The 17,671-nt window shown below is 42.5% G+C and overlaps 1 protein-coding gene across 3 annotated transcripts in view; it reads right to left on the reverse strand.

Annotated features, from left to right (window-relative positions):
• Nucleotides 1-312: 312 nt before the first annotated feature.
• USP46 (ubiquitin specific peptidase 46) overlaps nucleotides 313-17,671 on the reverse strand; it is a 37,014-nt gene continuing 19,655 nt past the window's right edge. For 2 of the 3 annotated variants that reach the window (XM_044417751.1, XM_044417750.1), the window contains 7 exons: nucleotides 16,946-17,159; nucleotides 15,789-16,018; nucleotides 13,785-13,861; nucleotides 8,609-8,692; nucleotides 8,029-8,226; nucleotides 6,794-6,872; nucleotides 313-5,529 (listed from right to left, as the gene is read on the reverse strand). In XM_044417751.1, the coding sequence (XP_044273686.1) occupies nucleotides 5,428-5,529; nucleotides 6,794-6,872; nucleotides 8,029-8,226; nucleotides 8,609-8,692; nucleotides 13,785-13,861; nucleotides 15,789-16,018; nucleotides 16,946-17,159 (984 nt within the window). In that variant the 3' untranslated portion in view covers nucleotides 313-5,427. The remainder of the gene's footprint in view (nucleotides 5,530-6,793; nucleotides 6,873-8,028; nucleotides 8,227-8,608; nucleotides 8,693-13,784; nucleotides 13,862-15,788; nucleotides 16,019-16,945; nucleotides 17,160-17,671) is intronic. The other variant, XM_044417752.1, reaches the window with a different exon arrangement.

Genomic DNA, 17,671 nt, shown 5'->3' on the forward strand with positions numbered 1-17,671 from the left:
TTTGCACAACCATTTGTGGATTTAGGCCCTCACCTACCACAGCAATTTTACTATCAAAAATGTATTATAATTGTCTGCATTTATTATCCAGCTCAAATCATGAGATACAGGAAGGAAAAACATGTTGAGTTGTATATCGTACTATTTAAATATATTCTAATCCCCTGGCATAATTATCTACCACAAAAAAGGATATTGCATTTAATAATGTAAAACACCAATATATCCTTATCTCTACTTTTTTGTTTCTTTAAAAATCATCAGTAATGCAAAAAATTCTGTTCATACAAACATCAGCTCCAAACATTGAAGTTATACATTAACGCTAGCTTTTTTATTTTAAAAAAAGGTTTAACATATATCCTAAAAACGTTTGGCAGCAACCTTTGCAATGTACAAAACATCTTTATTACACTGATTAACACTGAACTAGAAAGTGCATTTATTCACCACAACCGGAGCAGCCAGCCTGTCAGAAAAGTGATGGCCACATCTCAGAAAAAGGCTATGCCATGTAGCAAAGCAAGTAACGGACTTTATTCACAAACGGACCACATCCCAACCATTGGGAGCCAGTTGTACAGTGTCTGTTGACAGGTGAGTTTTAATGGAAAGAGCTCCATTGATTCCAGTTATTGGTTAGACAAGCTTACATTGCTCCATTCCCAAAGTAAGAGTTTCATGCTTATGTTCTCCAAGGCAAAACACGTATTCCTGATATACCTGATCTGGCCTGTTTCCACACATGCTTGCCAATCACTAGGGTATCAAAGGATGTCTTGCATGTGTGAATCAGCCATCACAGACCAAACACTGGAGACCCAACTTTCACATCATTATCTTCAGTGCAATATGTACACAGGCCTAGTTCAGATGTAATAGGAAGTCATGGTTTCCTACTGTGTGAATGAACCATAATTAGCCTTGGGTTTGCACTTTCTCCTTTCCTCCCATGCAGCCTGGCATAACAGGAAGTCCTCACTTCCAGTGTTAAACAAACTACAGGTTCCCATCAAGCCCAGTCTGAAAGAACTGTGGATTATTAAAACACTAGTTAGTGTAAACAAACCAATTTGTTTCTTAACTGGAGTTTAAACAGGCTATAGCTTCCAGAGTTTGAATGTCACAAGAAACTGGTTTCTTTCAAACTGAGAGCAGAAGCGCCAATCTCCTTGGAGCCACAAAAGAAGAGGAAAGGGGAGAGGACAAACCTAAGTTGCATTGCAGCTTGTTCAGGTAGTAGAAAGCGATGATATCTCATTACATCCAAACCAGGCCTGAACCAGTTCACATGTTCAGCTGCCAGCAATTGAAAGCTGCATAATCAATTGATGCATACATATATTTGTATACATATCTTTGTGAATTACAGACTATGGGCACAATTTGAAAAAAAAGTCCTCTTAGTATAAACTACACCCTCCATTTTTTACTTCACTGCATATCTTAATAAGAACCTGTAGGCTAAGGCTCTTATATCAGGTTTATCTGTATCATTGCTTCTTTGACAGTATTGTGCAAGTGTGACATTTGACATCTAGTCCTTATGACCATGAACATGTTTGGGACAAAAATGTGGGCAATGCCTGCTAAGATTTCATATGCTAAATCTGCATCTGAATTCCAGTCCAATTCTGGCATTAGGCTATGCAGAGGTGCAAACTGCCTATCTTCTGTACATGTACAAAGTAACCATGACCATGTGGATAAAATGGAGTATCCATGCAAGCAATTTTCTTTTGTCTGTCATAATGGATCTTCATGGTGATAAACTAATGATTTAAAGATTAAAACTATTAGATTTTGCTCCTCAGCCACAGGAAGTATTACACCCTGTAATACACAGCAAGTACACTATGCAGTGTTGCTTTAGCGAAAGCCAATAATGTAACATCACATGAACACAAGGAAGATTTTAACTTTCAGAAGGGAAACCAAGGTACAAAATCTGGCAAGTGATGAAATATGCAACCCAGCAGTAAAATCCTAATTAGACCTCCATTCAGAAAGTATTAAAAGGGACTGGTCCCTAATAAATACATGCATCTTTTAAAAAGTTGTGAGCTTATGATCTCCTCTGGAATGTCTTCACTGAAAGTCCTACACAGATCCACAGAGAACTGGTACACAATCCAGCAGAAAGAAAAGCTTCTGCACATCTCCTGCTCACCTTGATGGGCCTTGCCAAGGAGAACCTCCTGCTAGAAGTTGCCCTTTGCTTTCTGTTTGGTCTCGGTCAAAACATGGCATTAGCAGCCCATGCAATGCATCATGCAGGGTCATAAACATTGAGGCAATCCAAGTCTGCTACTTTAACCATTCAACAAAACAGAGGCCTCCCAGTTGCCTTCAAAGTTTTCCCATTTAAGAGGACTTAGGCAGTATTATTTGGAAGTACTGATTCGCCAGAGTGCAATTCTTGCAGCCAGCAGGACCACCCCAAGACATCCAGGTAGCCTTGAAACAGCAATCTGGCAAATCAGTATGTGTGACTCTTGATGTCATTAGGATTTAATTTCTGCAGTGAAGATTGTTCTTTATTATTGCCCAACCAGCAAAATCCCTGCTCATAAGACTAGCAAGAGGGTGGTAGAGATTTATATATTGCAGGTTCTGGTTGGGGCACACAGAGACATGAGGCATCCCAGTACTTGGTGTAGGCTCAGCCACTCGGTGATAGGGCCAGAAGGCCCATCTCACCACCACTGAAAAGGAATGCTCAAAGCCAGGATTCGGAGCAGTCATTCATTCATTCATTCATTCATTCATTCATTCATTCATTCATTCATTCAATATAATTTCCCAAAATGACTCCTTTACAGTAGAGGTAGGGAACTTTTTTAGCCAGAAGGCGAAACTTGTTTTCAAGGGGCTGCATTCCAATGGTGGTAGGCAAAAGGGGTTTGGCCAACCATTCCAAATAGAAGCACATGTTCGCTTAAAGCTGCTTCTGCCAGTAACTAAGGCGTAGGAGGGGCATTTCAAGCTTCCATATCTGGGAGTGGCAGTGGGATGCACTACACCTGGGAAACCACTGAAAAATTGGTAATTGGAAGAAAGGGCTGTGGCTGGAGGGAGGGATGGGGCCATCAAAAAACCTTGGAAGGGCCAAAATTAGTTCATGGGCTTGAGGCTTCCTATTCCTGGCTTCTACAGAAGAAGAAAAAAGAATTCACACCAGGAGATAGTTGGGACAAAAACTAACCTTGTTCCTTGAGTTGGTGTTCTCAGGATTTTGAGGGCAGCAGGTTTGAGGTCAATTGCAATTGCCAATTACAGCCCATTTACTTAATGAGAGCCATCATATGTCAGAAACTAAAGGCATGTTCCCAGATTGAGACTGAGGTGGGTGCTCAATCTGTCCTATGCCTCAGGGGTCATTCCCTCTTTCTCTCCAAAGTTGGTCAGTGACTTTGTATCTTCTCCAGCAGTCTTGCCAGTTGCGGCCCATTTACTTCATGTCAAATGGGAGCCATTCAAAGTCAGGCTGATTCCCTTGCCCCAGGTTCCATATCTTGGCCATGCTAAGCTGTGTATGGCAATGGAGACAGAATTCAGGAACTGGATTTTAATATATATGACTGTAAAGATCCTGCAGAACACAAAAAAACATTTGATCCTGGGTGATGCCACATTAATTAGCTTTCCAAGCAGCCATCACAACCTGTCAGGTCTAGCACTTTATGAGATGGAGTGCCATGGCAGATCTTTACTTAAACCCAAAATCTCTAATGTGCATGCAAAATCTCCACTGTGCTATGCAGCATTCCCTAAGACTGAGGAGAATGTGAATGCCCCCTGCATGCAGGACTCTGGTAAGCCCTATGGAGTTAGGGATCGTGGCCAGTAATGCTTCTGTAGCATGGACAACTGCTGGACAAGCACTTGCTGGCATGCGTGAGACTCAGGCATGTCCGAACTTGAGAAAGCAAAAGCAACATTATGTGACATTTCTTTGGGTTAAGAACAGATACAATCACTCGTTATGCAGCGAAAGTAACAGGGAGAAACAGCTTCCTCTCTTCCTCAGTGCAAAATCTCCTAAAGTCTTGTACAGGGTGGGAATCCACAAGACCAACTTGGTCCATTTGTGCTGTCCCACGATCACAGGAAGACTGGACAAACAGGCATGATTTGGTTCTAGTGGGACTGAAATCCCTTGGAGTAAAAGTGTGCCTGGAGGTTGCCAATTTGATTTCTTTTTTAATAACTCTAAGTTTAAAGGGATTAGGAAGGAATAGTTTTCTAACTGGAGAATACCATGTGACATAATCCACAATCCAAACTTGGTTCCAATGGTTATGAAATACATATCTATCTCCTCTCCACTTAGTACGAGTTACATTATAGTAACAGCCATTTAAAGCTGGAAAATCCAGACTTTCTACCTTCCCACATTGCTCTGTCTGGAAACCCTTGAGCTCACCTGCCATGTGACCCCTCCATGTGCCAGGGGCATCCAAGACATATTCTAGGGTAGATACGTATTACGGGGATTCAGCACTGTCCTGTGTGAAGAGAGTACATAGCTCCTTGGACTACCTCCGGCCTATGCTTCCAGGCAAACATTTGGCAAACTATTTTGAAAGCAGCCTTCCTCAACTTCGATCCTTTCAGATATTTTGATCTATAGCTCCATTAGCCTCAGCCAGCATGGCCAGTCATTGGCCAGGAATCATAGTCTATCAATGTCTCAAGGGACCTGGGAAAAGCTGCCTTTGGGTATGAATGTTGATGGTGGCTCCAGATGGTGGCAGAACATCTGGGGTGAGATACTCTCTCTGAGCAGGATCCTTAATGCTATTTTTCCTGAGCGTTCTTTTGCCACCTCCTCTGACCTCAGTTCACAACCACTGACTTGAAGGAGAGGACAAGTGGAAGCTGACGCTCACCTTTGCTTTTGCCACTACCCACATTCTTGTAGTGAGCATGTGAACAAACAACAGCAGGGAGCAGTAAGAGGAGAAGCCAGGTTAGGGGATTCTGAGGGTTGGCTTGGAAGCTGCCCAACAACACCGAGGTCTGACCCTGGCTCTGATGCTCATCCACCATTACTACCCATGAACTTACTGAGGAATTCCTGCTAATAATCTAAGGCATCCCATGGTTTCTCAGTTTGGAAACCACTAGCCTAAAGGAATGGTTCTTTAGAAACAGTGAACAAATGGTCCTGAATAGTGATACAAACATCTATGCAACATTAGGCCTCAGTTCTGCAGGTTTCGGCAGATGAGCATGAGTCTGTATAAATTTGGTCTTGTTGTTAAATGAGGGTCATGGTAAAAGGGGGAAAGTCTTTGCAGTCAAAGGAGTCGACAACTGAGACAAAAGCAGGCTGGACTGTATTCAAATGGGTCTACACAGATTCAGTTAACAGTGCTGGTCAGATTCTCCCATTGGGTGTGGATGAAGTCACTGTCTTCCCAGTCACTCTCTTGACTGATAAAATAAAATATATCCAGATTCTGAATTTTTTGATATATCAGAAGTCAGACCATAGAATTCCTCAATAGCTTGTGCATCGATTTTCTGTAAAAGTAAGGGAAAGAGTGATAAAAATGTTAAAGGGCAAAATATGATGAAATGTCAAAAACAATGTGATTTATCCATGAGTTTATTTGGTTATAGCTTGTAGCAGCAAATCGATTGTTGTAGATTAGTGGCTGACTTGCCAAGCAAACTAAATGCGTGTCAGCAATGATGTCTGGGAACCCACCTGAGTCTCCACAAAATTTTTATTTTCCTACCTCATCGAGTGTTTCAAAGGGCGCAACTCATGGCTGGTGAGTTGGCTTGATGGGTCTGGTTGTGGATGCCTCATTTAAGGTCTATTCTCTCCTGCCACCCAGTTTTTCACAGTTTTACCCAATCCCGACAAACAGCATGGGACCCATGATGCTCTTTTCCTGGCTGCTTGGCCACCGAACAGTGAGCCTTGGGAGTGACCATATTCATTGTGCAGCAGTCCACATGCATGAACAAGGCACACAAACTCTTGCTCAGAATGGTACCCTTTATTTATTTAGTATTGTGGGGCGCTCTTCAAGTGATGTGCTAAGAAGTGTGTGAGACACTTCCATGCTTCCCTGAAGGAACAAGTTAGAATCTCTGGCCCAGGAAAGAGAGAGGCTGAGGTTGGGGGCCAAAACAGACTCAACTTTAAATCTATATCTTTCTTCTGTCTTTACTCTAGAGTAGGCCCAGAGGCCCTAATCTGGATCTTTGGAAGTTTCTACTCCAACACTAGAGTCTTGATCTGCTCTAAACTAAAAATAAAAGGAGAGAAAGAGCGGTGTAGCTGCTAGACGGATATATCTTTTTTTGCACTTTGGTTTTCACATCTAGCAGGACACAATGGTAAGCAGGTACCAGAAGAGACTGTACCACTTCAGAGTATGGGTGGGAAACAGCCTGTTGAAATGTTTCTCTATATAAAAATAACCCTCCCTGCAAATGAAAGGCATGCATATCAGGGAGAAAGAGGCTAGTCCAATCCTTTTCCTGGATTTCCTGCTAATTTTCTATTTGGGCAGAGCTTTTAAAATATAGTGGATAATTTAAAAATTATGATCCCCAATCTGTAGCCTGAAGTGGTACAGATTCAATTGCACATGTAGACCTGGCTCTAACTAACATCTACTGAGGATACTAAATTTAGGGTTCTAAACAATGGAATCGTGGCGTAACTCCCACTAACTTCAATGCTTCCTAGTGTTTGAAGGTTGCTATTCTTCACACAAACAAGACAGCTTGATACATTTAAATTCTGCACAGCCATTACCAGCATACTGACCTCTACAATGTCATCATCAAACAAAAGCCAAAATCCATGGCTCTTCACAATAGTAATATAATGTCCACGATTAGGCCCACTAAACAGAAAAACAAATTAAAAATTAGTGACAAGATGGAGTCAACCTCCTAAAAAACAAAAGTCATATTACTGTACATGGGCGGGCACCCATTTCAGTCTCCTTTGACATTTGAGTTGCTGTCCTGGGCATCAACACAAAATAGCTGCCATGGGAGAGACGGCTATTTGCAGGGGACAAGTAAGTAGTTCAAAAGACTGAGTACGAAGTGGAGGTGGAGTCAGAGTTCAACACACTAAGAGATGATGTTAAAATCAAAGTTTTCAGTGCCAACAGAAAATTAATTCACAGAAGACAAACACTTTCTTTCTGTTCCCTCCACCAGAAAACTCTGATTCCTTTCACTACCCAAGCCTCTCTTAAACAATTCTAAGCTGCCACTAAGAAAACGTGCTAACTTCTCTAAAGAAAGTAGGAGGGAAGGGCAACTCAGCAAGGGTCAAGACAGCACTGGTGCTTATGGACGCCCACCCATTACAGGAAAAGGCACTTAGACTGCAATCGTATGGTCCCTAGGAAGGCATCCCGGGGGCAGATAGAGGGACAGGGAGATCTGCAGCTGGAGAAACAGCAGCATCCAGTGGTGTGCATCTAGCAGGTACTTGGAGCTTTGGGCCTCCCACTTCCAATGTCCTCTTGCTCCACTGATGTGCCAAAAGGACGGAGCAAATACCAGCCTCGACATATTCCTTCCACTCCATCCACCCCACCTCCATCTTCTATCCTGCTGGCATCAGCCCAGCAGGGCTTTGGATTTGGCAGTTCAGGCACTGGAGATTCTCCCCAGCATTGATTGCTCTGTGCTCATTAATTTATAGGCACAGAGACAGAAGAGGAAAAAAAGCGATACACAAATGTACCTCTCAGTCGTAGTGTGGATCCCATTTCCTCCCAGTCTGTATCTGAATTTTTTTACAAACACAATGTTCTCTACATTGTAGAAGCGCACAGGTACTTTCAGGCCTCAGGGATTCCTAGAAAGGATTTTTTTTCTTTGCTTATTTAATGCAGTTTGCTTCTACCTACTTAAAGAGTACACCAAATATACAGACACTAGCTCTGATTCACTTAAACATCAGGGTCCTGCATTCAGGATGAGAGGTAATGACACTCTTGTTCTGAATTATCTCCTGGCGTACACCTGAAAGCAGTTTACCTTCCACAGTGAACTACCACAGCCACGAGGTCATACATGCGATCCAAGTTGATAGCATCCCCGGAGGTGTTGAACAGCCGAAGCTCCAGCGGAAATACCACACGGTAAGAGAGCTTGGTGTACCGATGTAGCTGCTCCATGTATTTGAATCTTTTCAGGTGCAATGCAAGGATCATCGGCAGTTTTTTAACCCGCATCCTGGGAAATCAAAGTAACATTATAGAATAAGAACTGCATTTTCTATTCATATCACACAAACAGGATTTTTTTGCATGGGGGTGAGGGGAGGCAACAACTGTCATGTTTTTTGAAAAGAGTGTTTTTAAAAAAATAGAAATACTTATAGTATAGCTTCTTTTATATGAGGCAAATTGCATCCGAGGTTCAAATAGTAATGCAAAACAATAGTGATATGTATTCTACTTATAAACAGGTACCTATCCCAATAACAAAACGGGTTGGATTCAGATTTAGTCATGCTTAGTGGAGCTCCACTGAAATCAAGATGTCTGAAGTAAGTCCTGCCTAACCCTTTTGATTTGTACTGTAGGTATGCCTGAGCCCCAATGGCCTTCCTTACCTTTTCTGTGCCTCCTGTTTGCTGCAGCAGGTCTCACAGTAATACTTCTGTTCACTACACAATGTTTCTGTGTTGCTGAAGTCTCTGGAAAAAGTTAGCAGAGGTACCTGTTGACAGAAGCGTTTTGGTATTTTCCAGCCCAACTACCCACTGTATTATCTATGAATTCGCACACATGTGCTTGTGTTCCATAAACACAGTTAGCAGAGTAGGTGGCTGGGTGGTCATCCGAAATGTTATGTGCAGCCCCTGCTGTAGCAGCAAAGAGTCATTTTGTACAGGCTCGCCTTTTGAGCAGGGGAGGGCAACCTGTGACCTTCTGATGTTTTGGGGCTACCACACTCATCCTCCTTCCCCACTGGCTATGCTGGCTCTGGCTGATGGGAGCTGCAGTCCAAAAACATATGGTAGGCCACATGCTGCCCACCTCTGCCTCAAAGAGTGCTCAGAAAGTGCACCTGTTCTGGAGTGTGGCTGCCCAGGAGTCAAGGGCCAAGGGCCCTCAGCACCCTCCACATGAGCGCCCCCTCACCTCCTCTGCAGAGGGGAGGTAGATGGAATAGCAGCAGCAAAGCTCTGGAGCAACTCTCCATCCAGCACCTGGAAGTTTTGCAGGGGAAATCCAAATGGTGGGCAGTAAAGATTAACTTGTTTTGGAGGCTTTTGGAGTAACTGATTAGTGACAGGCAGTTACTTAATTCACTGTGAGAAATTTGCCCATTTTTGCATTATTGTGGGTTTGTTCTCGCCTGGTATTTGTTGCTTGTTCACCATAGTGTTCTTATTGTGGGTTTTAAGCTTTGTTAAGGAGAATAAGCTGGAGAATATCTCTTGAATGAAGGTTTGAATGAATGAAACCTTGCAAAGAATACTTTGTTTCCAATGGGCAGGTTTGTCATTAAATTAATTGAATTAACTAATTAAGAGTTTGGGGTAATGGAAGTTTGATTATATTGTTCTGGCTCTTAATTTAGTGTTGTTGGAACAGCTAATTATACCATACTAATTATTAAAATGTGATTATATGCCTAACAGTTGGAACTTCTGAAATGATACTCTTGAGTTTACTGCATGTGCCTACAAAACTCCATTTTTTCCCTTGGGTGTGACCAGCATGAAGAGGGGTGCCTTTACTGCCTGGGGGGCTGTTTGTGCATTGGGGGCCCACTATGTGCCAGGAATGCCTTCATATTTGGCAAAGTGTTTTGCTTCATTTAAACATCTAGCAGCTCAAAAACATTTTCAAATGAAAAGAATTCATAATGTCCAGCAATTATTTGCCTTTGCTTTTTTATATAGAAGTTGCTACATGGCTAACCGTGCTAAGTTCTAGGGTGTTCACTTATGAAATGCCAAAACAAAACAAGCAAAGTAAATGAATCACCTGAAGAAAGGCAAAGAGAATGGCAAATCACATTAAATGTGCATGCACTAATTTTATATAGAGGTGCAAAGAGACAAAATAATTATAATTTAAATAGAGAGTACAGCTCAGGATCCTATGGAAGACTGTGACTGGGTAACCAGAGTGCCTGCTTGTTCAGTCTAGTGTCCAGCTGGCATGTGTTGCTGAGCAACTGTTCTTACAATGACATTAAAGATAACTGGAATTCAGTAGGCCAGTCCTTCAAATACAGGCTATGTTCAGGCAGAAGATGGTCCTCCATCAGCCCTTCAGATAAAGATACTGCCCACTGTAAAGGAGGATACATGCCCACTCTACAAGATCAGGGTGACCTTATTCCCATAGACAAAAAGATTTCCACTGGAAAGAAACACTGGGAGTGGGGATGGGCCAAGTTCTGCTTGCCATTTCCTAAAATGGCCCAATGGCTCCATCACCCTCCTTGCTTCTGGACTGGCACCTGCTGGGCCAAATAACATCCTTTAAAGATTCAGCCTGGTACTGACAGCTGCTCATCTCCAACCTAATCCAGCTTATTGAATTTTATTTAAGTGCGGCTTTTGAGGATGCCAACATGAACTAACACTTAGACAGAAAAATGTTGGAGTTGTTATTTATTCACAGGGAAAATGTTTTTCTTTAAAAAAAACAACACAAAAAACCCCAAGCACATAGAAAATGTTGATAAAACAAAGAAAAAGGAAGGGGCTGTGAGAGGCAAATTGACTTGAAACAACTGGTCTTTTTAACTCCTTGTGGAAATAAAAATAATTGACACATAATTTATTGTGTTATTATATGCATTCCTATTTTAATGCCAGCACTAATACCCAGAGGAAAATAGCTATTTCACAGACTTAAACACAGAAGGCCTTTTTCATCCAAAGATAAGTAGGAGGGGGGAACAGCTAGATGTACTGTTAAGGGGGAAAGAAACTAATGGAGCAATCACCTCTGAACTGCTCCTGTTTACTGCTTTCTCTTTCCTGCTCTCCATTATTCATACAATTAAGTTCAAACAAACATTTTTCAGTTCTCAAACATAGCAATTATAATTTCCAACATACATTCTGGAGCCTCATGGGCAAAGAGGATATTTTATGCTCATTTGAATAACTGATGAGAAAAAAATCCAAAAAGACTATTATGTTTTGCCTTCACAGAAAGTGTTCCCAGTCAAAATTCAGCCATTATCTGTTTTTTTATGGAGGTTACTACAGGTGTAATTGTCTGGCTAAAACCTAAGGTGGTCACATATGAGTTGCCAAAAGAAAAAAAGAGGAAATATATCACTTTGTAAAACAGACAGCCATTTTCCTTCTTTTACAGAAAAGGCACAGAAAACAGAAGTGGCTGGCTATATGTTATCTCCTTATTTGCTTATGACACTGAGAGCTGAAGAATGTTTGTGGTTAGAATGTTAGGCTGGGACTCAGTAGATCTGAGTTCCATTCCTCACTTGGCCATGAAGCTCACTTAATAATTTTGGGCAGGTCACTGACTCTCACCATAACTTACATTGCATGACTTTTATGAGTGGAAAGATGGAAGAGGACTGTGTGATGTCACAATGGAGGTGGGCTGGGCTGGAGCACTTGCTTTCCTCATGCACTTGCTTTATTCAGGGTGAGAACTCCCAAATAGGGCAAGGACATCAGCTAGTCTTTCATGAGCTCTTTCATGCATGTTCTGAGATAAATACTTGTCACATACAAACCCAGGAGGCTGCATTATCTTGAATCAGGCTGTTGGTCCATACCGATACACTGATATTGTTTTCTCTGACTGACAGCAACTCTCCAAGATCTTTTCCAGCCCTGCCAAGTGGAGTTGTTGGGATATGACCTATGACTTTCTGTATCCAAAGCACCTGTTCTAGCACCAATCTATGGCCTCTGACCCAAAACAAAGGGAGACTGTTCATCATGGAATCAAACTTCATTCAGTGTGACAGGCAGGGATACTAAGCCATCATTTAGTTATTTATACAGCTGCACACACTACCCTTCAGTATAACAATTTACAGGATGGCTCCCAATATGGTAGGAAGAACAATGGGCAGTATGCAACATTGCAGCTACTCATCTGCAGGACGGACACAACAGGAAGCTAGTATTTCCTAAAGCAAATGGATGCTCATTTCTGGAACGGGGCAGCTCAATAGAGCTCCCTGGCAGGAGCACCACTGCTGTACCAAATTCCAGGAACGGACATTTCAAGATGTTTCCAGGGTTGCTTTGGGACCACAGGTTTCCTGTTGGGATAGTGGAAGGTCCCCTCTGACATGCACGCAGCATGGAATATTGCCTAATACAGCTATCATATAAGAACAAAATGAGACCAACCCCCCCCCCCACACTGCAAATAAAACCACCAGCAATAAAGCAAACTCTCTGCAAGCTCAGGAATGATGATGAAGATCTGTTGTTAGTCTTCAGTTGGCACCAAAACAGACATCAGACAATGTGGAAAGATTTCAAGAGAATGACAGAAAAATAGCCGTGATTGACTGCTACTTCCTGCCAAAATCATTTTAGAAATGAACTGTTATGAAGCTTCTAAAAGTGTTCAGGCTTTGGTGAGCATCCAGGAAAAGGGACATTAATTATTTTGGAAATGCTGATTAGCTTGCTTCACTGCATGGTTGTGCAATTCCAGCATCCTCCACGCAGACAGAATGCTCAAGAACACAATGAATGCACCACAGTGGACTACCAGGTGTTCAACAGTCTTATTATTCCATTCCCAGTAAGGCACATAAGTGCCACATTCCCTCCCCTGCCTGCCTCCCTCCCCCGCCCACCCAGTGGCTTGCCAAAGATGCCTGTCCGCTTTCAGCCTGATGGTGACCCATTGCCCAGGCCTGTTCAAGTAGTACGACAACTGGACATAAGAGAGGGTGTGATCTCTTAGGCAAGATCACTGCTCGCATGCACTTACATTTAAGCAGCTAACATTCAAAAAGGTTGAACTTCTGCTGATTGCTAAGGCTTGACCCCAACTAATAGGAAAGCTTAAGTAGGTTCTTAATTTGTCTTAGAAAGATGCATTAAACTCTTCACTTGGAAATGATGTGTTAATGAAATGCCTCAGCATTCTAGATGGCATTTATATGTGTGTGTGTTTGGGGGGTGATGTGTGTTAAGGTGTTTAATGACTACATTTTATTATTGTTTGTATATTTTATTTAATTTCATTTCTGCACCACTCAATAGCTGAAGCTATTTGTTACATATTTGTTATTCAGTACCTAATATCATTTGATGAAGGGCAGTTTATAAGTATCCATCATAAGCACGTAAATATCCATCATAAGCAAGTAAAATAAATAAAACCAATATTTTGTTCAGTGAAACTCTGGTAAATTAACAACTTCTGTAATTCAATGGAACATGATGGATGCTAAAATCTTTCCTGTACAGTCAACTGCCGTGATAAACTTTTTAATGCCTGGGAGCAAATGTTTCAAATTATTCATCAATAGGTCCTTTGACAGATGGAGGATAGATTAAGTATCTATTGTGTGTGCTTACAGAAATGCACACACTGAAGCTATTTGCTCCTGAGTAATCCTACAGTTTCCCAGGAGTAAGCAACCAAGACATTCAAAACCTGCAGTTTCTTACCAAACATTCAATGGCATCATGCTTGATATATACCCCCAGCTTCTTACCACCAAAAAAAGCTCTGTTTCTATTCCTTGATTTGATTTATGCTATATCAAAGTGGAAGTCTCAAATGGTCTTTTCAAACCCATTTTCTCTTTTTTACCTTAAGCAATGAGTAATTGATGTGTTCTGTTCTACATCAACAGAAAGATCGAGAAAATCTTCATCTTTGCTACTGACCTGAAACCAAGACAGAAAAATCCAAAGCAAATTATGTACAGGTGCCTGACCCCAAGACCAGTTCCCTGAAGCAAATGCTTAAAGGAATATGACTACCATTGGAGTCAGTCCAACATCAAAACCTAAAAGATAATGCCAAGGGGCCACCCAGGGCAGTCTTGTCATTGGGACTCTGATAGGGTAGGGACACACAGCAGATGTCCAACCTGTCCACTCATGACATTGGACCTGCATTGGAATGAATGCTTTTTCTTCCATCTGTGAATGGAAGAACGTAAACCGTGCCTCTCACAGGTATTCTGCCTTGCCAACAGGGCACAGGAACAAACACAGGATTGCTCTGTCACTAAAGGGCATCTGAGTACCTGCAGTTACATTCTGGCCACAAAAAGGTACATGAAAACATGGTGTGAAGAGGGGTTGCAAGGCATGGTTTGGATTGGGTATTGCACATGGTTGTCAACATCTGCAGTGGACAAATCAATTGGTCAATTTCCCTGTCTCTCCAAGTCTTTCTGGTTGCAGGGTCCTTGGGTGTCTCCAAACTTGCAGGACACAGGCAATGTTTGGGGTCATATTTGGAAAGGTTGTTTCTGATGGAAATCTAAACATCAGTGATAGAAATATAAACATCAGCACCTTGAATTAAGTGCAAAACTAAAAGCAAGCCAGTGCAACTGTTGGAATAGAGCTGGCTGTGGCCTTTTCCTCTCTCTGTCAAGAATTAACTACAACGCTCCTGTATCAGTTGCTTTCCAGTCTGCCTTCGGGACAGATGCAGTTCCTCATAACCACTTGTCAGCTTGATAAAATAATTCAGGGGAAAATAAAGATTCTGGTTTCTCTCAGAATAAAATGCTAATGTTGGTGGATCTCATAAACAGAACGATTGTGCGTTTACGTTCAGAATTTGGATCCAGGGCTTTTGGGGGGCACTCTTCAGCACAGCTGTATTCAAGACAGGTAAACTGGACATAAAAGCACAGATCACCTGGATCTACACAACAAGAAAAATCTTCATGGACTACGGTAGGGGTGGTGGCTGTCTTTCTGGCTATTTGATTCTGCCTGCTCATGGGCTACTCCTGAAAGGCCTGGGCCAAAATCCCATCTCTCATGTCACCATGGACATGTCTTGTCCCTAAACCGGGAAGGACAGTGGCTGCTCAAGGGATGTTGCGACAGTGAATATGAAGACTGCAAAGCACTTTGTCTTGTAGCACCATCCAGTGCATGATTCTAACGTGTCCCAGTAAAAGAACTGAAGCCCAGAATGACCTTTCATGACATTAACAATGCAGTTATAAAAATTTGTTTTCAGAAAATCCAGTAGTTACCAAACTGTGACCCAGGACTCTACCCAAGTGTGCCACAACATACAATCCAGCCCATACAATAAGATCTATCTCATGCCTTCTGTTAAGAGTCGCATTTATATGCCATCCTTTTGGGCAGAATGCTTTCACAAGGCAACTTACAAAATGAAAAAAAAAATCAATGATTGCAATGATAAAAACCAGATTTTAAAAAAATATTAGCAATGAAATAAACAACCATTTAACAGACCAACTACAGACTCCTCAAGTAAAATGAATTGTAGTTAAAAGTAGTCAATGAGGGAACCAAACACACTTCTCAGTAGGGAGTTCGACAGTGATGTGGTCACCAACAGAAAGACTTAGTTTCTCATATGCACCATCTGGATGGGTCTTTCCAGTGGATTCATGAGCAGGGCTTCTGTGGCCCATTGTAACAGATGGCTAATAGCCACAAAGACCATGGTTCAAAGCAGACAGCCTTCACTTCACTACACAGATGCATCCCCACTTCTCAGCCGGCCTCTTACATCCACTTACATCTATCATCCGTATACCTTCTCACTATGCATATGCCCAGACCCCCACAACCCAACTAGCCCAATGCTTACAGTTTCACAGTTCAAACATCTTGTTTCATTCGTCAGGGTTCCCTGAAAGATCTCGTGCACCCAGGTCAGCTCTTGTTTGTTGTTCTCTTCTGCTTCATTCATGTTGCCATTTCTCAACTTGCCATTTTGCTTTTCTTGTTTCTTCTCCTCCTGCAGAATGTCGGCAACAGTGTTCAGTAAGTAGTTCAGAAACTCGTGGGCATCTTGCTGCATGTAGTTGTCAAAGAGGTCTGCAAAAAGGAGAAAGCCATCCATTTTCCAGGCTTCTGAAGTCCCAGCCAGCTTGGTGTTGGCACCTTCAGGCAGCTGCCAAGGTCTGCACATTTTAAGAAAAGCCACCAGTGCTGACGTCAGACTGGCAGGTGCACCTCCTCCTTCTCCCAACCTAGGATCAAAAGCAACCACATGCATGGAAGAGACAAGGAGCAGTCACCTGTGCACCTGACTGCTCACCTGACCTCTCCCTTAGAGAGATGCAATGGTAAGATAAGACCTTGCCATGCCACCCAGACAGAGCAAGCAAGCAAGAGAACAAGGATGATGGCAGTGTTCTGCCTCAGCTTGCTCACTCTGGATGTTTTGGCTTGCACATGAGGGTTGCCCAGAAAGAGGCACATGAGGGCATGAGGAGGAGGAGGAAGCCTTCCAAGAGAAGCTGCCACATCCTCTTGGTTGTATCCTGGCCTTTCTGGGCAGTAAATGAAGGTAGGCTGGGCTCTGTCTACCATGTTGCATAGCAGCTGAAAGCATACATCAGCTGCTACCTCTGCTCTCTCACTGCATTGTCCTCTTGACCATGCCAGTGGCATAAGCAGCCATACTGACTGGGAATGATGGGAATGCACTCCAATGCATCTGGAGGATATGAGGTTGAGAAAGGCTGCTCTAGTGGGACTGGGTGACTTAACTGAGCACAGCCACCCAGAGAGTGTACATGTTTGCAAGGAGAGGTGGTGGAGCATCCTCCTCTTGCTCCTACAAGTTGGGAAAGGGTGCAGGACCACTGCCTAACACAAAGGAAGATCTTCAGATGTTTGAGATCAACCCCTGGAAGCCACTGCCAGCATGGCTAATGGTCAGGAATGCTGAGTCCAAAACATCTGGAGATCTACCTTCTGCCCACCTGTTTTAAAAGAAGGCTCAGCTCTGCTCCATACCATTTTCTTTTCGTAATCGGGAGATGAACTTTTTTGGTGGGATCACCCCAACTTTCTTCTTCTGTGTTGCAATACTATGGAAAAGGTCAGCCAGGCATGTCAGGAGGTTTTCCTTTTTTTTCTGCTGGGCCTTGTATGCCAACACATTCTCCCGAAACGGCCGGCAGAAATACAGGGCTTGCAAGACAGAATTACAGTAGCACGTGTTTCCAAACTGCAAGATAAAAAGGTGGATGTAGACAGTGAGCCGCAGTGTGATGCGACATCCCAAAATTCCATACCTGTTGCTTCCAGATTTTCTGCTTTTTGTAAAATTCCTATCACAAGTTGCAAGGAACTGCTTTTGATTGTGGGTCAGAACAGATGTTTGGTAGTGGAACTATAAAGAATTATTTAGCTAGGAATAAAAATTCCATGATGTTAAGCAGGTGTTTAGGTGTCCAGGCCATCAGGCCTTTTCTTTTTCAAAAAACTCAAAGCTTCTATTTCATTAGTTCCTAAACATTCCACTTAAATGCACTCATCAACATACTTTGGCTATGATCCAGAAAGCCTTTTATCATGCACAGGCTCTGTCATAAATGCAAGAAACCAGCTTGGAATAAGGTATAAATCCATGCTTCTTTCATGGATCTTCCTTCATAGCAGGAAGAAGGGCAGCTGGGTCTTTTCAGATGCTATTTTTTGGAGAGTGCAGTCACCATGGCAACAGTGAGCCAGTCTGGC

Source organism: Varanus komodoensis, unplaced genomic scaffold (assembly GCF_004798865.1).
Source record: "Varanus komodoensis strain SLA01 unplaced genomic scaffold, ASM479886v1 scaffold9, whole genome shotgun sequence".
NCBI classification, from domain to species: domain Eukaryota; kingdom Metazoa; phylum Chordata; class Lepidosauria; order Squamata; family Varanidae; genus Varanus; species Varanus komodoensis.